The sequence below is a fragment of the Corylus avellana genome, chromosome 1 (genome assembly GCF_965113065.1).
Source record: "Corylus avellana chromosome 1, dhCorAvel1.hap1.2, whole genome shotgun sequence".
Taxonomy (NCBI): domain Eukaryota; kingdom Viridiplantae; phylum Streptophyta; class Magnoliopsida; order Fagales; family Betulaceae; genus Corylus; species Corylus avellana.
The window spans coordinates 35,674,141-35,695,330 of NC_142490.1; the positions used below are offsets into that span (position 1 = coordinate 35,674,141).

General features: G+C 36.6%; 2 protein-coding genes across 2 annotated transcripts; one reads left to right on the forward strand and one right to left on the reverse strand.

Annotated features, from left to right (window-relative positions):
* Positions 1-4,955: 4,955 nt before the first annotated feature.
* EXL7 (EXORDIUM like 7) lies at positions 4,956-6,210 on the forward strand. Its single transcript, XM_059583300.2, has one exon. It carries the CDS (start codon positions 4,984-4,986, stop codon positions 5,998-6,000), a length of 1,017 nt encoding a protein of 338 aa, XP_059439283.2. The 5' UTR covers positions 4,956-4,983; the 3' UTR covers positions 6,001-6,210.
* A 707-nt stretch (positions 6,211-6,917) lies between these two features.
* LOC132170738 (alpha 1,4-glycosyltransferase family protein) lies at positions 6,918-19,281 on the reverse strand. The gene is made up of 5 exons (XM_059581824.2): positions 17,849-19,281; positions 17,611-17,760; positions 11,593-11,727; positions 10,656-10,850; positions 6,918-7,394 (listed from the first exon to the last, which is right to left on the reverse strand). Exons 1-5 carry the CDS (start codon positions 19,195-19,197, stop codon positions 7,208-7,210), a joined length of 2,016 nt encoding a protein of 671 aa, XP_059437807.2. The 5' UTR covers positions 19,198-19,281; the 3' UTR covers positions 6,918-7,207.
* Between the last annotated feature and the right edge of the window lie 1,909 nt (positions 19,282-21,190).

Genomic DNA, 21,190 nt, shown 5'->3' on the forward strand with positions numbered 1-21,190 from the left:
ATGTTTCATACTTTAAATATTGTCATAAAATATCTTACCCCCTATACTAACTAATTTGACTTAATCAAGAGAGAAGTGTACTAGCTTTCCATGCAACTCGGTGATTGATATAGATTTATTGACATCCAATGCAGGTTTGCAACTCAACTTGGGAGCCCTTGTGTATGAGCCTCCGAGACATGGTCCAACCCTATGGGAAATTGGCATTCCTGATCGCACCGCTGCAGAGTTCTATATACCAGACCCATATCCAACGCTCACTAACCGACTGTACAACCACTCTGAGAAGTTAGTCACATGCACTAACATCACAAATTGTTGCTGCAATCTTTATTAAATTTTATTGCTTAGTTTTGAATAATTTATGTTTGCAGGTTTAGACAGTATGGTTTGTGGGATCGATATACAGATTTATATCATGACCAAGATCTCGTCTACACCATCAATGTTAGCGATTATCGTAAAGATTGGTTCTTTGCTCATGTTAACAGGTATATATATTTGTTTCACCTTTCTTAACATGTTTTTTTTTTTTTTTAAATGAAGTGTAAATCCTTCAAGGTATAGGCATTTTTGTTGAGTAAACCTTGGATACATGACACCACCCATAAGAACCATGTATCGATTGAGTGAGGACTCGAACATTCGATCTTGTGATATTAACAAAAACGAGTTGACCATTAAGCTAACCCTGGTGGGCATGCCCTTCTTTATTTTCTTTACCATAATTCTCGATTCTAATAATGCATTACAGGAATATAAATAATGGGACATGTGAATCAGCAACGTGGCAGATCAGATTTGAACTTGTTAATGTGAACAAGAACAGAAATTATACATTCCAATTGGCCTTGGCATCAGCCCATTATGCGGTAGTACAGGTACAAAACATCAATCTCGATCTCGTACAATAAGTTTTCCTTTTGCACTATAATATATAGGGCAATCTATGTGAAAGTTATAGGGAATAGGCTCTACTTCCTCTGATAGGTGTTTGAAGTATTTGAACAATTGTCCAAACAGATCAGGTTTGTTCCTACTTTCATGCGAGGCTATCATTGCTTTGGATCCGATAGCTTTACTAAGTCCATCAAATGAAATAACTTCTTTTTTTTTTTAATTATTATTATTTTAGTTAATATTTTGCTTATGATTTGATGATTGGATTGTAAGGTTCGATTCAACGACGCACGCGCCAGACCAGCTCACTTTTCAACAGGATATATAGGAATGGACAATGCCATCGCAAGGCATGGAATCCATGGGTTGTATTGGCTCTACAGCATTGATGTAAAAGGCAATCTACTCCAGGAAGGAAACAACACAATCTATCTTAGACAAGCAAAAAGTGAAAACTATTTTCAAGGAGTCATGTACGACTACCTTCGTCTAGAAGGGCCTTCAGAAGCCTGATCATTAATTTAGAAGATTCTAGATCTTGTTTCCCCACTTGGGAACATATAGTCACATATGGTTGTCACGTACAATTGTATGTAGCTATACGAACAAATTTATTTACTATGTTTTAAGGCTAATTTAGCATCAACCTTAATTTCCAAGTTCAAAAATGAAACGAAATTTTTGTGGTTATACATGTATTCCACCTGACTTCAGATATGTCGCCCTCCATCTTTTACATCCTTTTAAATACCTAATTTCTTTACCCTTTGTAACGAAATCATAAGAAACTGTGTGATGCGGTACAAGACAATTTTATTGGGTCATGTAATTTCATTTGAATTTTTTTTTTTTTTAATGGGCTTGGCCCAAAGACAATTATGAGCCCATTGATCACATTTTGTAAAATGGCTTTCAGGAAAATTCTTTCAACCAATCTCTAAAAAAATTTTGCTTGCTTTTTAATAGCAATAACTAAAATATAAAAATTACAAATTCTTCTCATATGCTCAAGAAAAATATGACATTTTTAGATACTGGTTTGAGAAATACCTACGATCCAGTTTGTAAGAAATTTATATCCTTTGTAAAATAACCTACAAATTATAGAGGACGGTAATGCCCAATTCAACATTCCAAAATAAAATTTCATAAGTGTCATAATCACACAAAATAATTTAACAAGAAATTAGGAGCTTAATTGTGCATGTGAACTTTGACATTCCAAAATACATTGCATCTTAAGGTAAATGACACATTCTATGTCATCACCTAATTATTATTATTATTATTATTATTATTATTATTATTATCACCTAATTTAACCAAGTCTTAGGATTAGTTAAAAAATGATGATATTCCAACACCTTTATTGCCTACCAAGGTTTAATTTATGAAATCGAATGTGTTACGGCATTGTGGCCGAGTCATGGGGAGCAACCTATAGGATGGATTAAAATGTCTTTATACTATGTATGAATATAATATTAACTCATTGAATATTGGTAGATGAAGAGAACCGCCAAAATAAAAGGTTTATCATCGGATCAATATTGATAGAGTGGGTCGTCGTAGATGTTGGTTGCGGAGCATAATGATATATTACGATCCTTAAATGTCGCATGCAGGTTAAGAATGAATTCTACCTCAAGTTTATATGAATCCGCGGTCACAAAATCTATAGATTGATTTTATTTTATCTTGATGAGTTGCTACAGACCCCTTTTCATGGCTGCATCTCCTTTGACCATTAGCTAGGCATGTAAGTAGAGTAGGCTTCCTTTTAAGCTTTGTTTAGAATTCATTCATCCCTGTATTTAAGGGAGGGGAATTGACGATGCTTCAGCAATCACATGCACCTCCGTTCCCTTTACATAATTGCAAGGTATTTTACTCCCTAATATATTAGAAAAAAGACTACTATCACCAATGGGGGCATGCATTTTTGTGAGTTTTGAGGACATGTAACCCCACATATTAATGAAGTATGAACAACCTTGTCTGTCGTTGTTAATTTGTTAGACAAAGAGAATCAATTCTTTAGGTTGCCGTTAATGCAAGTTACTTAGTAGAATTCTTTTATTGCATATTGTTGCCACTTAACAACAATTCTACTTTGAAAAATTGGGATTAAGATTCTCTACAATTTCAAATAAATTGTAGATTCTTACATTACAAAATTTAGGTTATTTCTTAGTATCAAAACGCTCGAAAAATATCACATATTAAAAATGTTACATGTTATTGAGACGGTCAGAAAGAATTTTCCTCTCAAAAAGTTTTTTTTTTTTTTTTTTTTCTCACTTTTGCAAAGATGCTTATTGTTCAGATCAAAACACAATTTTTAGCTCAAAGCATTTTTACAACATAGAAAGCAAAGATTTTATAAGAATATACTTAATTATCAATTGTAACGTGTCATTTTTTTAATATGTGACATTTTTCAAACATTTCGAGTCAATAAACGACTTAATTTAAAATTGTTGAGAATTGTAAGAGAAAGCTTGTCAACATAATGCATATATTTTATTGGAAACTTTAATGCATGAAGAAACATAGGAGAGTCAAAGATTCTTAAATGGAAGATGTGTACTCTAAAAGAGAAGAAACTTTTAATGGCATCACATGCTTGCTTTTGCCACCCATAATTCATTTTTTACGGTTGGTTTTTGACTATCATCATTATTTTCCCCCACTTTATTTTTAACTGTCTAAATGTTAATCTTTGTTTGGTCAAAAGGGTTTTCTTTAAAATGGTATCTAATATCACCACCACTGTAAAGGCAAAGCGTACGTGTGGAGATGATTTACATGTTTTTATTTCCAGAAAAGTATTTTAATTTATTAGAAGTCTTGTGTATTACGTTTCTTCCTTGAGTAATATGAATTATTATTGAGCAAATAGTCCTATAATGACAAAATATATTGACTTTAGAGCAGAAAGAAAGGCATGTATTTAACACATTCTAATACATTTATCCTTGAAAAGTAAATTATAAAAAGAATGTGCCCAATCATTTATATACACATAATTAAAATTATACTTTATATTATTATATACTAGTAGGTGAAGAAGTTATTATTCATTTACAAGCAATATGAATGGCTAAAGATAGACATTATGCTGATTTTTATATAATAAATTTATACGGTTTCGAACTCCAAGATATTTTTTGGTCCAAATGAATTGAACAGTATCTGGTCTATTATATCACAAAGACAAAATTATCCTTCATATTTTTTGACAATTTTATCCTTGTGATATAAAAAACTGAATCTTCTCTAATTCATTTTCAACCGAAAATGGTCCTTTTGCATTGTTTTCATCTTAAAAGATAAAAATAAAATTCATGGTATCTAGGCATTATAAAATTGATCCGTTGAAGAAAGGTGGTTGAGAAACAAAACTCCTACGACGAGAGAGAGAGAGAGAGAGGAAGCAGATATTGACAAAACCTGCGTCATAACTGCTTTGAGTATTAACAAATAGTTGGTGTTCTGATCCCAATGAAAGTCTTACCAATGTGTCGACACAAACATGAAACACCTCATAAATATGTTATAAAACTGTTTAGTATATGATCTAAAGGTTGTTAAATCTTGTTATGTCACTGTTATGAGATGTTTGTGTGGTATATAGCTTTTTTTTTTTTTCTTAGAGAAATATTTCTTTGCATTTTGGCGCCCATCTCGTGTACGTTTCCGCTAAATTGGCTACACCCTTAATTAAAACTTATTAAAAAAAAAATTGATGGATGAAACATGCCTACTCAGCAAAGAAGTAAACTAAATGGACGGCAGAATACAAAAAAGTATTTATCATTTTCTTAATGTGTACACATGAATAGTATCCTTAAAAAAGCAAAGGGGGGCAACATAGTTATCATTATAAAGTAGAAAATGATGGAGAGGGAATTATGTAAACATGCAAACCATTATCGTCCACAAAGCAAATACTAAAGAAGAATCTCTCAACCACCCCTCCTTAACTTCTCATTAGTTTTTCTTTATAAGAGGTTCCTCTACTGTTAGCAGACTCACTCACCTCATGTCCTCAACAACATCAGCAATAAAAACAAAAAAAAAATGCAGAAGCAACGCACCCATTTGCTCTTCATTCTTTGCTTTTGTTTTTCTGCAGTGGCAGCTCTTTCATGGAGCCAAGACAAGCAGTTCAATCAGGCTAAGAACTATGAGGGCTCCTCCGATCTAGTGGACCTTCAGTACCACATGGGTCCTGTCCTTGCATCTCCTATAAACCTTTATATAATCTGGTATGGAAATTGGAACCCAACTCACCAATCCATTATAAGAGATTTCCTCTACTCCTTTTCTTCTTCCTCCTCCTCCTCTTCCTACCCGTCTGTCGCCGATTGGTGGCGGACGGTCCGGCTCTACACCGACCAAACGGAATTGAATATTACAGGGAACATCGTCCTCTCCGGCGAGCACTACGACACTAAATACTCCCACGGTGCGTATCTCAGCCGTTTAGCAATCCAATCCGTCATCAAAAGTGCAGTCACTTCATATCCAAGGGCTTTACCTCTCAACCCTCACAATGGCCTCTACTTAGTCCTGACCTCTTCGGATGTTCGAGTTCAAGACTTTTGCCGGGCAGTCTGCGGCTTCCACTACTTCACCTTCCCGACCATTGTCGGTGTCACCGTGCCGTACGCGTGGGTTGGTTACAGCGGAAAGCAATGTCCGGGCATCTGTGCCTACCCTTTTGCGTGGCCTGAGAATTCAGGAAGGCCGTCACCAGGCACAAATGAAGGCAACAAGATTATGGCTGCACCTAATGGGGATGTGGGTGCTGATGGGATGATCAGTGTGATTGCTCATGAGCTCGCGGAGGTGACGAGTAATCCGCTGGTGAATGCGTGGTATGCCGGCGATGATCCGACCGCACCGACCGAAATAGCAGACTTGTGTGTGGGTGTTTATGGCAGTGGAGGGGGTGGTGGATATGTGGGGAAAGTGTACAGGGACTCTTGGGGATCTGGGTATAATGTGAATGGAGTGAAGGGAAGAAGGTTTCTGGTGCAATGGGTATGGAACCCTGTGAAAAGGAGATGCTTTGGTCCCAATGCCGTGGACTAAAGACTCTGTTCAATGTATATAATTTCAAAAGATTTCTTTCTTCCACAACCTCTTGCTTTTGATGTATTATCTCAGAAAGGGCTGGAGCCTGGAGGGAAAGAATATGGGAATCAAATGGGCAAAGGCTGACACGTGCTAAAGGTGATGAGCAGCTTGCTGCATGTGGAAGTAAATATGGTGCTTTTAATAGAGCTGATTGCTTTCTATATATACTTGTATCTCTACTTCTGTGTATGCAACGAAGGATATCTGGAAAACAGTTTATGTTTTGCAAATATTTAGTGTTGTACAACACAAGCATGAATAAACGAAATATAGCTTTTAGTATACAAAGTTGTCTAAACAGTACACAAAAGAAGTTCACTGTGAAAGTTAATTCAATAGAGCTGGATCATAAATTTTACCTGTGAAAAATATTGTGAAAGAAAGAACCATTTCTCTCAAAATACTAAATAATTACTCTTGGATGTCACACCAATCCATTTCTCAATGTTTTACGTGGCTAAAGAGATAAGGCATTAGGTGAATAAGATGATTATCTCATTAGTATTTTTATTATTCTTAATATTTTCAATAACCAGTCATGTTATTGTCGCCTAATAGCTTGATGTCTTCTTGACACGTGTTACCAAGGTTTTATTTCACACTATTGGTTTTCAATTGTTCAACAGAAGTCTAGTACCAAAGAACAAATCTCACTTCCTACAATTTCTAGTCAACTAGAATTACAAAAATTCAGACAGCCTAAGAAACGGGAGTAGTAAAACCAACCCGCCCTGGACAGGTAGACAGATGGGTCCTGCAATCTGTCTCTTAGAATACATGAGCTTCTCTTAAATACGGGCAACCCTAATAACTGAAATCCATCCCTCTAATGTGGCGATGTCAAGAATGTCAACCTAGAAAGAACATTCACATAAAATGAAGCCTAAGGAGATAGCATATGCACCATCAAGAAGGAAACCTTCATCCACCGAGTGTAGAGAGAAAGAGAGATTATTCCAGCATCCTCAGGGAATAATTACAACCAACATATATACCCAATAAATCTGTACAATTGCCAACCTAAACTCAGATGGCCGATACAACTCAAAGCCTCAGACTTCTCAAAGAATAGCTACAAAAAATGTAAGCTTCAACAAGTTTGGATGCCATTTGCTACATTCTATTTTAACAGGTTTTGGACAAAAGAAGTCTCCCATGAAATTCACAACACGTCGAAACATCGGATACAGGGATGATCAATAAGCCTAGTTACAAGGCTGTCTGGCTCTGGGATGAGAGCAGATGTCAAGCTGTTCCAAAAATGAAAAGTCAACGAGCCATTCAGAATCTTTCTGAACAAAGCATCTTGTTGAGCTTTATCAGCCTCGGTTGCCGGTGTAGTAAAGTATCTGTTTGCAGCTCAAATGGGTTAAGGAATAAACAAGGAAGAATAGGAGAGGTATGTGAACAGTAGGTGCTACATAATTTCTTTAAAGGCAAAGTGTAGAGCTATCTAATAATTCTAAAAAAAAAATAGTAAAGCTATATAATAGGGAAAATAGAAGAAAACATAAATCAGACACACCCACATGGTAACTATATTGCTCTGGGGAGCAAAAATCAACGATGTAAGTGACCTGGCTTTCTATGTCAAGCTTTAACATATATCAATTGTCCTTATCATATGATAAATAGCCTTTACCAAAAGCTATAATTAAGACAATAATAGAATGCAACCTATATTGTTTTTCATTAGGGACTGGAAACTTATAACTTTGTCGTTAGGTATCGGAAGCTTCTATTCTGGTTAAACAGGATCTGGTAAGAAAAAAAATATTACTAAAAAAGAAACAAAAGCCTAACCACTAAAAGTCACTGAAAGCACAAAACCAACAAACGGCCAAAAAAACAAACAAACAAAAAATCCAAGACCTACAAAGAGGAAAGGAGACACTACTAAAAGACCAGGGAACTCCAAAAGAAATTTAAGAAGAATATTTCAAACTTTAATAACACACCAGAGGAGACCTACTGAAATCAATATTTTTAATTACTTTTGCTCTTTTTGCACCCAAACCAACCATCCATCTCAAAATGCCCCTCAGACCCAGGAAATGCCCAAGAATTGAAGAAACAAAAAGAAAAAGAAAAGCGCGGGCCCAAATGAAATAGATAGATCAACTGAACCTGGCTACTTAAATCACCACCATAAGACACATTTCTACCCTCATCAAAGTAAGGGGAAACAGAGATTGCTGTTGATTTGAAAAATTGTGCTGGCAGCTGAGTTTCAACATTGAAGTTAATTGAACTCTTTTTTTTTTTTGATAAGTAATAACTAGTTTTATTAAAAGCGTAAAGGCACCCCAAAGTATACCGAGAGTATACAATAGGATCACCTAACTAGAAAGGGAAAAGCGAATAAGAAAGTCATCGTAACTAATCGACACCGGGAATTAATTGAACTCTAAAAAGGGCCCAAAATGTTAAAAGGGGTTCATAGACTTAAATGGGGTTAGTAGATGGCAGCATGGGCCTCATGATAGATGTTAAATAGCCTCAAACTTAAGCCCAAAACAGGTAATAAGACTGGTGCCATGTTTCAGGCATTTGCTGGGAAGTGTGAACCAAGAACACTCTATGGCAACCACTTCTATCCTGCAACATGCTTGTAATGTCCTGGATCTTTTTCTTTTAGAGATGGGAAGAAAAGTAGGGTCCCACCAGGCATGAGAAGCAACTTGAAAGTAGAAATTTCAGTCTTAGGTTTAGTAGGCATAAAAATGGTAAAACCAAATTTGCTTTTTGAAGATTATAGAATCACCAATCAAGTAGAAACTTGATTGTTATATGCACATATAGCTACCTTCGATTCTAAAAGAAAATGGCAATACAAAGAACTTAAATAACACAACATATACAAGAAACACTCTGGATTCTTTATCAAACATATTTACAGGAGAGATTGATCCTAAGAATTTAAGGAAAGAACTTAAATAGCATAAAGATAAGCACAAAGAATAACAAAAATCGGAATTCTATTCCATTCTGCTAGCAGGGATTTATTTTGGTGTCTCTCACAAGAAAATTCAGCGAAACACTTGAGTATGTTTGATAACGGTTTTGAAAAGTGTTTTATAGTTTTTATTTGAAAAAGTGTTTTGATGTGACATAACAGTGAGAAGTGGTTTTTTGTGAGGTCCACATTTGAGAGAATGTTTATTGTGTGCGGTCCACTTATGAAAATTGTTTGGTTGTATTTTCAAAAAAACAAATACTAAACATGCTTATTTTGAGAAAACACAAGTGGGTGTAGAGCTGACTTCTTGCATATAAAAAATTAAAAATAATAATAAAAAATAAATAAGTAGAAAGTTAACTCCTTAAATTTTCACGTGATTTCAATTTACTCCTTCAGTATTTAAATCCAACTCCTTTGGTCTTTCACTTCACTCCTATCCAAAATTTCTTACATTGCATTAACGGGATTAAAGCCATGTAGGCAGTTTTGCCACATCACATGCTGTATTTTAAAAAATCTTTATTTATTTATTTATTTTTTTATTTTGTTAAAAAATACCAAAATCCAAAACAAAAGTCCAAAACTAAAGGTGTGGGAATGGCTTGCGCGGTCACCCCTATCGAAGGGTGGCTCCTGCCACCAATGGAAGGGGCAGCTCTTGTGGACAACCACAGCAAAGGGGTGGCTTGCGCAGCTGCCCCCAACTAAGGGGCTGGCTTGGCAGCCAACCCCTGCAAGGGTGTCTCCACCCCCACTACTGGGTGTGGCCTTGCGAGTCACCCCTTGTGTTTTAGGGTGGCTGCACAAGCACCCTCGGTTAGAGGCGACTGTGCAAACCACTTGGGTTTGGATCAGTCATGCATGCCACCCCTTCTGTTTCGAATTTCCTCGCTAGCCACCGCCTATGTTTAAGGGTAGCCACACGAGTTGGAAAATTGAGTTTGTAGATCTCCTATTCATCAATTACTTGTATGCTTAGATGATATGGGCACCTAAACTGATGTGATTTTGAAGTACATCTCATGGTGCCTGCGAGCAAATGGAAGAAGTCTTTTTCAATAATAAACCAAGGCTTTATTATAGTGCCTGCTTGTGATGGATCTTGACTTTGAGTTGCAATTTGTTTTCTAGGTATTCAGTTTGCAAATGTTTTAGTGATCAAAATAGATTTTACTTTATGATTGTAAAGTATTTAGAAATATAATTTCCCATCCTATCTTATTGAGGCCTTATAGCCGGATGCCTAAGATTCATTAAATAGATTTTGTTTCAAAAGAAGCACTGCAAAGAATTCATGACCCTTCATAAATCATAATATTGATTAACAAACCCTGAAATTGCAAAGAAAATAAGTTGACACTGCAACAAGGTGTAGTGCATCAGCCATTTGCCTCCCACTCAGGCACTACTTCTAAAAGTTTGACACCATGAAAATCATATCAGTTTAGGTGCCCACATCATCTAAGCATACAAGTAATTGATGAATAGGAGATCTACAATTTGAGGTTAATACTAGAAGATTTCTGTTTTATTTGTCTCTCTCTTAAATATATTACCATGCTCATGCTCAAACAATGTGTGGATTGTCAATGCCTTTGCATGTCTATGCACTAAAACCTATAAGATGGTAAAGAATTTAGAAATATACCTCCTGATATTCTGAGAACTGAGAGGGAAGAAAATGTAAGATGCTTGCACATTCAACTCAAGTTGTTTACTGGATGTCTTCTCTTGACTTGAAAACCTTCTTGCAACTCTTGTCAAAAGATCAGCCCCATTCCATCTCAAACGGGTATCATCATATGTCATATAGAACTCGTTCAAGCATTCCATTATGAAGGGACTACATGGAAAGTGGAAGAATATATCATATCCAAACTTTCAGTGTATAACGCAAAGAAAAATAATTTATCAAATTACTAGACCTCTTACAAAATAACTAATGGAACAAGGAATGCCCGTAAATTAGAGCATATATGTACATATATATAGATGTGTGTGTGTGTGTGTGTGTGTGTGTGTGTAGAAAGATAACATCAGCACCTCATCTGACATCTCTAACATAATTCATTCTTCTAAATTCTAGAGAAAATCTTTCCCTTCAACTCCATGCTCTTTTACCTCAAACTTCCTAAGAAAATTATTACAGTTCAGTGTGATGTTGAGAAACAGAACAGGGTTGATAACAAAATGTATCACAAACAAACAAGCAACCATCCACAGAAGAAAATTTAATAATGTTGTTTTTGAAGAAATCCTGCATATCCCCCAACTCCAGACTCTCTCCTCCCCCAACAATTCAAGGAAAGATTTCAGTTCAGTGCAATGTTAACAAACAGAACATAGAAAGTAGCATTGTTCCTGATAAGAATCCTTATCCAGCTGGATGGTGAAGAGGAAAGAAGAACAGCAGGGGCAGGTGGGGGCACGTGCTAACCATATATCTGGCAGAAAACTACTTCTAAATGCACTAGAACCTCAAAATCAAATGAAGATAAATGACAAATACCAAGTGTAACCAAAAACTGATTTCAAATAAACTAGCAAATGAATTCTTACTATCCGAGAATAAGTTCAGTTAGTACCTGTGCTTTCTAAATGCCATCACAGCACCATTCAAAGAACTTTCAGTGAGACGATCCTCCATACCAACAGAGTTATTAAGCAAAGACAATGGTTTCAAAACTATGATATCGGAATCAAGATATATTCCACCATATCTGGACAACACAACAAAAGAGAAACAAATAATTTAAGTTGAAAACACAAACAAAATCAACAAAATTGCTCATATTAGAAACAATGTAGTCTATTCCAATCCATTATTAGATGACCAGATATCAGCATCCAGAAAATTATAAAGGATACATCCAACTAAGAATAACTTGTTCAGCATTAGCCACTAAAAACAGACGCTGTGAGCTTAAGAACTCAACACATGCATGGTTTCCTCCTCAACATGTCAAAGGGAAACAACCTCTTGCGATAGTATAGTCTCTTCAGATAGCAGTCAAAAGTGCAGTTTTAAGGAAGCACATATAACATGCAATTCATCTATTTGTCAAAATCTCTAGAAACAAAGTGAAATGAAAGTGCTCCCATAACTGCTTGGCTTACAAGAAAAGTTTCGAGGAAATAATACACTACTTTCCCACAATGCATTATCCTGTAAAAAATCCAAGATTAAATTTGAGTCAACTTTTTCTTGCAGGAAACTACTACCAGTGAGATCAGCATCTTTTATTGACAACCAAGCACATAAAATGAATAAAAAAATAGGGAAAAGGTACAAATCCCCCCCCCCCCCCCCCCCTCTCTCTCAAACTACCACCCCATTATCAATGTCCCCCTAAACTACCAATTGACATTTTAGTTTATTCCAGACGCTAGAAGAGTAAGACTATTCTTAAGTCTCTTGGCCAAACGTCAACTTTGGATTTAGGTAATCCTATGCCTACTTCTACTTTAGACACCTCAATACCTGTAGTTAATGATATGAATCTTCTTATTGCCAAACGCAAAGGAACTAGATCTTGTACTTGGCATTCCATGTCTGATTTTGTTTCTTATAATAATCTTTCATTATCCTATCATACTTTTATTTCCAAACTATCTTCTATGTCTATTCCCCTAAGTGCCCAAGAGGCACTTGGCAATCCAAAGTGGAGGGAAGCAATGGAGGAAGAGATGAAAGCACTTCAGAAAGACCTTAGGAGGGTTAGTAATGACACAATTCATTGGGACATTAACTTCACCAGGTTGTTGCATGCTTGGGAGGTGGACTCCACCTCCTTTTTCTTCAAGGTTTTGTATTCCGCTAGAGTGGGTAGGGAGGGTGATGATAGCCTATGTTGGAAGCCCTCAAAAAGAAGATCTTTTGAGGTCAAAACTTTTTATAAGGTTCTTCTTCCTAATGTCGCTTCCCCTTTCACTTGGAAGAGTGTTTGGAGGACTAAGGCTCCTTTGTGTGGCTTTCTTTACGTGGACAGTTTCCCTTGGGAAAATTCTCACTTTGGATAATCTCCACAAGCGTCACATCATAATGACAAATTGGTGTTGTATGTGTAAAAAGAGTGGAAAAACTCCGGATCATCTCCTACTTCATTGTAATGTCGCTAGAGAGCTGTGGATTATAGTTTTTCAAATGTTTGGGGTAGAGTGGGTTATGCCTCAACAGATGGTGGACCTTTTGGTGTGTTGGAATAGGAGGGTCGGCTGGAGTGACAACATTATTGTTTGGAATATGATACCTTCCTTCTTATTATGGTGCATATGAGAGAGAAAGGAACGCTCAAAGTTTCAGTGATCAAGAGAGAACGAGCACGGATCGATGGACCTGTCTTCTCAAATTCTTATTTGAGTGGAGTGGTTAATGGTAAAGTGTGTAAATTGAAGAAGGCATTGTATGGACCAAAACAATCTCCTAGAACGTGGTTTGAGAGATTTTCCAGAGCTTGACTATAGGTAGACAAGGCTTATCACACCTTTTTTCATCATACATCTTTACAAGGAATGGTAACTACTCTAATTGTTTATGTGGATAACGTAGTACTGACTGAAAATGATGATGAAGAAATTTTTTTTTTTTGATAAGTGATGATAAAGAAATATAAAAGTTAATAAAATACTGCCAATGAGTTTGAAATAAAAGACTTGAGAACTTTAAAATATGTTTTGAGCCTTGAGGTAACTAGATTGAGACATGTTATATTCGTCTAGTAGATAAAGGTAGATATCAACAATTAGTTGGTACGCTAATCTATTTGTCTCACACTCGTTCAGACATTGCCTATGCGGTTAGTGTATTGAGCCAACTTATGCACCACATGAGTCTCATACGGAAGCAGTTAACAGAATTCTTTGCTATCTGAAAACCTCATTAGACATGATCATTTGAAAATAGAATTCTATTTAGATGCAAATTAAGCTAAGTCAATCACGAATCGGAGATCTACTTCAAGAAATTGCACTTTTGTGGGAGAAAAACTAGGCTATGCTTGGAAATATCCCTAAAAACTTTTTTTTTTCTTTTTTTTTTTCACACCTAATAAGAATATTTTTACAAAATAGGTGCATAAATTTTTTTTTTTTTTTAGGTAATATCAATTTATATAAAAGCGCAAAGAGGCGCAACCCATGTACACAAGAAGTATACAATAAAGCCCACATATACAAACCCTCAACATAGGAGACGGGTGGTCGCGCAGCCACCACAACAGGCCAGGGGTAGCTCGACCACCTCAACAAGCCAAAGGTGGCGGTGCAAGCACTCGACTAGATAGGGCTGACTGCAAGGCTTGTACTGGTTAGAGGTGGTTGTGCAGCTATCACAATAGGTCACGGGTGGCCGCATGGGGACACCTCAACCAGATCAAGGTAGCCGCGCAACCACCCAAACCAAATTAGGTTGGACGGATGGCCACCTCTGTCCTGATCGAAGGCAGCTACACGGCCACTCTTTTTTTTTTAATTTTTTATTTTATAAGTAACAAACTAGCTCTACATCTGCTTGTGTTTTCTCAAAATAAGTATCTGCACCCCCGCGGAAAACATTTTCTCAAATGTGACCAAAAAATACTTCTCACCTTTAAATCACATCAAAACACTTTTTCTTTTTTCTTTTTTTATAAAAAAAAATAAAATTAAAAAATAAATAAAAACACTTTTGAAACGCATTATCAAACATACCCCTAGTTACCTAGTGTAGTAGGAAACAGTGAGTAGTTTCTAGATCAAGTGTAAAAGTTGAATTTCAAGCCATGGCACACGAGGTATATAATTTTTTTTCATTGAAGATACTATTGAAAGAACTTAGATACGACTATAACAATCCTATATGATTATAGCACTGTCTGGCAACCCCTTCCCCTCTCCTCAACACTATTCACGCTTCATTTTCCCAAAAAAATCAACATCAAAACATTCTTTCTTTTTTCATTTTTTTATATCACATCATGTACTTTTTACTACTATTCAAATAAAAAAAATACCACAAAACAAAGCTTTTTCGTTTTTCTATACCAAACATTCTTACTTTTTTCTACATCAATCCACGTCAACTATAGTAATAACGGGAAAAAAAAATTTAACAAACACTCCCTATATTGCGACATTAGGACTTCAATTAATATTGTTCATAATTTAGTTCAACAAGATTGAACTACATACATTGAAATTTATAGACATTTTATCAAGAAAAATATTGCATGCAAGATTAATTAGCAAACCTTATTTGAAGAAAGGAGAACAACTTGCAAATATTTGGATGAAAGTGTCCAGTAGTGTTCCTTATGCATGAGAGAGATCTTTTTTTTCTCAGCTTGAAGGGGAGAGTTGAAAAAGGAGACTTACTGAATTTATGCTCTAATTTTATTCTATGAGCTTATTGCCATTATTCTCTTATTTTATTGTCATTATTAGTGTAATCTGCATTAACTACATATCCATAATAATTTGTATTACTTTTCGATTTAAACACATGTATATGCCGTATGCATGGTAGGTGTATCAAGTAAGAATACAATTTCTTCTTTCTCTCTTCCTTCTTCTCTTCATTTTCTTTGCTTTCAACTTTTATAACAGACATTCCATGTCCAGAACTAAGATGGGAGAAAAAAGTAGAGGTTCTAAAGACGGTTCAATATGCAACTCTATAGTCACAGAGAATTAAGAGACAAATGGCATAATTAATATATATATATATATATATCATAGTGCAAGTGTCTACCCTTGATCTGAACATCAAGCAATATTAGACCAATTCAAACTAGAGATATAGTTGAAGATAAATACAATGAAGATATAGTTGAAAAGGGGATTTGTTGTGAGTGACCTTGGAAGGTAGGTGGTTGATGAGGTAAGCGGTTGTTTCAAATGTAGAATCCCATAGAGTTAGGGGGGCTTGAGCCATGGCAAGGAGGGTGAGGCCGGTTTCGACAATGTGTCTATGGCGACGCTGAACAGAACCTATTTGGTGATGAATGTGAGGACAGCTGGATCTATAGGTGATGCCTAGTGACGGTAAGGAGGATTGGAGAGGGCGAAATTCCTCTCCATTGTCACTTTGGACAGATTGTATTTTATGGCCAAAATAGGTTTCAACCAGATTCTTAAAACGAAGAAATATAGTAGGAACCTCAGATTTGTGTGTTACAAGAAAGAGCCAGATATATTTGGTGAAATCATCAACAATGCAAATACCTTACCTCCAATCCTATGTTTCATGGACGAACAAAGCATATTGCCATTGACTACCACTTTGTACGTGATAAAGTGGCTGACAAGATTCTAGATATCTGATTCATATCTATTAAGGATCAAGTGGCTGCCATTCTCACTAAGCCTCTAGTCTCCAAGAAGTTCACACTACTCAAGTCCAATCTCAGCGTTAGACCTCCACCGTCGAGATTGCAGGGGTATATTAGACCAATTCAAACTAGAGATATAGTTGAAGATAAATACAAGGAAGATATAGTTGAAGATAAATACAAGGAAGATGAACATCAAGTAGAATACTCACAATAGGACTCTAGTTCTCATCTTGAGTGTAACGTGTATTACTGTTATAGAGTTTAAGTTAGAATTGTTTTGTATCTCAATTGATTATATATATACAACACTGCTGTACCGGTTGGGGTAAGCAGCATTGCAGAAACGTACATCTCATAAGCAAGCTCATATAGAAATCACATTTGTGTGTCAAAGTACATCTCATTCCCAAACAAAAACTTATAGGATAAAGCTATTATTTTCTAATATGAATGTACAAATCCTGCTTCTGATAAATATTTGCTTTAACTTGAGTAGAAAATACCAAAGATCTGCCTCATAGGCATGTGAGGGTTGTGGTTTATCAATGACGCAATTATGGAGACATCTTTGCAATAGTATGCTTCACAGAGTAATTAGTGAAGTGATAACCATAGAGTATTTATTGTTTTCATGAAAAATAAGAACCCTAGCCGTTAGTTTCAAACCTTCAACCTCAAGATTTGTAGTTTCAAACATGCAACCTCAAGATTTGAGTTATTCATATTAACCTTGCTGAATGTGATTGTGTAGCAGAAATTTTGTAAAATGTTCTGCATTTTTCTCATTCAACCTTTCTTTTCTCTCCTCACAAGAAACTAGAAGGAAAAAAAAAATATTCAAGACTCGCCTATTGATTACCCAATCTTCACATTATGCCTCTGCTTCTCATATCCATATATTTGCATGGGTTATGACCATAACTTGTTAAGGTTACTCATGTAAAACAAACAAAATATACATACTTTAATATAAGATGCTTTCTCTGGGATTACAGCAAATTAGCACGTTCATATGATAACCATGCCTACAAGTATAATGTACTAGTGTTTATCAAATCTTCATGTGTATGACCACCCCCTTTACCAAGTCCTGCTGCATTTCCCTTTTATATGTATATCTAGTCTTCATGATCACTAAATAGAAACTTACAATCTTCATGCTAACTAAAGTAGAAACCAATCAAAGACTTCACTGATAGATAGTCGAAAGTGGAATGAAAAGAACTCACGAAAAGAAAATACTAAAAATTGGCTACCCTATATGATAATATAAATCGTACTAAGCACACTTACTTGTAGAGAGCGGCAAGACGGACAAGCTCACTATAGTGAGTAGGATAGAACTTTGTGTTTCTCCATTCAAACCAGACAGAAGCAAATACATGTGTCCGCGTATCCTTCAGCAATTCATCAAGATTTGGCATGGCCACAGCAACTTTGTACCTGAAAAAATAAATGTGTTTTAGACAGTATACTATAAAATGGTAAAACAAATCAACTAAAAAAAAGGGCAAATAGGATGAGAATATACCCATCATTCACAAAGCTATGCTTAAAAAAATCAAGCTCAATCGTCTCTGAGAACATCACAACACAGGCATCTGGATGCTGAGAGAGCAAACTCTCAAGCCCCCGCTGGTGCCTCACACTATGCATCCAAGGCGGCGAATTCCACACCATAAAAACTCTCATATCACACTTCCCCTTCCTGAAAAACGCATCCATGAAATCCGAAAACGACAAATGCGGATGCAGACCGGGGTAGTACCCCCATCTCTTTCCATCCCCATATATATGACCCGAAAACTCAGTCTTATCCCCAACCTCACCACCCTCTAAACCCAACTCATCATTCAACTTATCATTCTTATTGGAATCCATAATTATATTGCTATCCAATCCATTACCTACATTTTCAACAAAAGTCCTATGCTCTGCTCTCTTACTGTCTCTCTTATCAGACAAATTCAATACCCCATCCTTTTTATTTACAGTCCTACTATTCAATCCATTACCTAAAGTTGTACGCTTTGCTCTATTCAATCCAATGTGGTTTTCTCCGGATTTCGAAACCCTAATCGTGTCCGAAACGCTCAACGGCTTCTTGGCCGAAAATGGGGTTTTCTTGAACTCGTTTAACCACCATTTCTGGACCAGGCGATCGCCCCTCGTGAGCGTGGTGACACCAATGCCATCGGGGTCTTGAAGCATTGGATTGTTGAGAGGGTTCAGAGCCTCCAAATTGGACTTGAACATCTTGTCCCTCCTCAAGAAATCGCTCTTCTTATCGAACCAACTCCCCCAGCCTTCCCTCAATGGCGAGGCTCTCCCACGACCCGTCGTTTTCACTAGCAACGCGTCCTCGATCGAGACCACCTCGCTCGCCTTCCTCCGCACCGTCTCGTCCACCGGCACGTCGTCGGACCCGAACGCTGCCTTACTCCGATCCTCAGACTCAGACCCTGAGCGATCGTCTTCCCACTCGTCGATCGAGCGCTTGTTAAACGACCTCCTGATGGCTCCACTGACATGGTCGAAGAAGTAGCCCGAAACCCGAGGCCGATCCGATCCGTCGCCTTCTGCATCTTCTTCTTCGTCAGATTCGTCTTGTTGCTGTGGATCTTCTTCGACGATGTCGAGCTCGTCGATTTTGTCTTCGGAGTTGGAAACGTCGTCGTCTTGGGTGTCGGAGAGGAGGGGGTTGGATTCCACGTCGTTTCGTGAGTTGGTGAAGTAGCGGTGGTGGCGAGTGTGAGATGGGGCGTGGGAGAGGCGCGTGTACAGGACAGAGACTGAGAGGAGGAGGAGCAGCGCTGAGATGACGGCGCAAGCCTGCGCGCCGTAACGCGGCCGCCGACGTGTCCGGAGGTTACGAAGCATTTTTCCCGCCGTTAGCCTTAACGAGAAACGGTCGCCATCGTACGGGAATGTGAGAGAGAGAGAGATAAAGCGTGAGGAAGAGTGTAATTTCTCAGTCACATCACATGAGACCCGCGGTGTTGTCTGTGGGCCAATCTAACCACGTGTCAAATCTGTAGGCATTTGGAGAAATCTTTAGAGCTCATGCTTTTTTTATAGGAAAAACAAATCTATAGTTTTGTTGTGATTTCAATTTTATCTTTCATTTTTCAATTTCGATAATTCTACCCTCTTTTTTCAATTTCGATAATTAATTCTTTATGTATTACCCATATTTATCATTCTTCCAATTTATATCACACCGGTTAATATGCCATACGTTACGCTCGTCTACCGCATCTAGACCATGTCATACACAAAAAATTAAAAATAAAGGCAAAACTAAGCGAGTGAATGTGATCTAGCCACCACCTTCTAGATAGACGCTCCTAACCTAAACACACGTGGTAATTCATTTTAATCGAAAGTTTTATTAAAAACTCCTTAAGTTTTGTCTAGTTTCTAATTATTTAGAGTTTGGGCCGAAACCACCGGAGGAATGTCGGAGTCTATGTTACTAACAGGGCGGGTGGATAGGATTTTCACCATTACAGTTGATAACGCCTCGTATATTGATCTTGTTATTTTTTTTTTTCTAATAATAATGATCTTGTTATTGATTATATGGAATGAGAATAAAAGATAAGGATTCTACCATTTTGGGAGGTGAGTTTCTTCACATACGGTGTGCTGCACAAATTTTGAATCTTATTGTCACTAATGATTTGAAACACGTTCATGACTTGATAATAAAGGTTAGAAATGATGTGAGATACGTAAGGTATTAGTCAATGAGGTTGGCCAAGTTTAAGGAGCGTATAGGGAAGGTAAAGATTCATAGTAAAAAACTAGTGTTTATAGATATTTTCACAAATGATACTCAACGTACTAAATGTTGAGCGCAGCTGAAAAGTACAAAAGAACCTTTAAACTAATGGGGAAGTGGATAATCATTTAGCACCTCCTAAATATGATGATTGTAAAAAGTTTCATATATTTGTAAAGTTTATATATATATATATAATGTCACATTGAACCTTTTGTGGTTCAATTTATGTGACCTTCAATGTGCATTTTCAGTAAATTTGTATCATTCAAAACACCTTGAATGATATGTGTAGCGGTGATGATCCTATCATGAATGTCATGGCAATTAATATGAAAAGTAAGTATGAGAAGTATTGAGAGAGTATGAAATCTATGGATAGGATAAACTTAATGTTATGTTGTTTTTGTCCTTAACCCACCCCTCAAGATAAACGCTTTGGTATTTTGGATAAAAATGTGCAATGGAAAGTAGTGGTCGGGTGACATAGAGACAAAAGTGAAACACCTTATGAACCGTTTGATTAAGCAATACAATAAGTTACATCGAGGTACTAGTAAAAGTTTTGGTGTGGCTCAAGGAAGTTTTAATGCTACTTTCTTTAATATTATTGATGATGACTCGGTACCGGCCACAGATAAATTTACATTATTGTTTACCCACCTTTAGAGAGGATAATAATTTGGATGGTAGATTAGAGGTGGATATGTATTTTTTGGATGGGCGTGAAACATCAACACTCCGAGTTTAATATTTTAGCTTTGTGGAAAATGAATTCGGTCAAATATCTTATCATTGCAGAAATAGCACGTAATGATTGGTCATCTCTATTTTCGCTATTGCCTCTAAGTCAACCTTTAGCACTGTGGGAAGTATATTGGATCCCTTTACAAGTTCATTGCCTCCATTTACCGCTGAGATCTTGATTTGCACATAAAAATTGATGAGGAACAAACCAATTGATATTCAGGAGTTGGAGGAATTTGTGGAATCCTTTGATAATCAAGGTAAATATTCAAAATTGAAGACTCCGTTTACTTCGACGTAAAATGATTTTCTAGAAAATGATTTCCATATTTTATGGTGTTT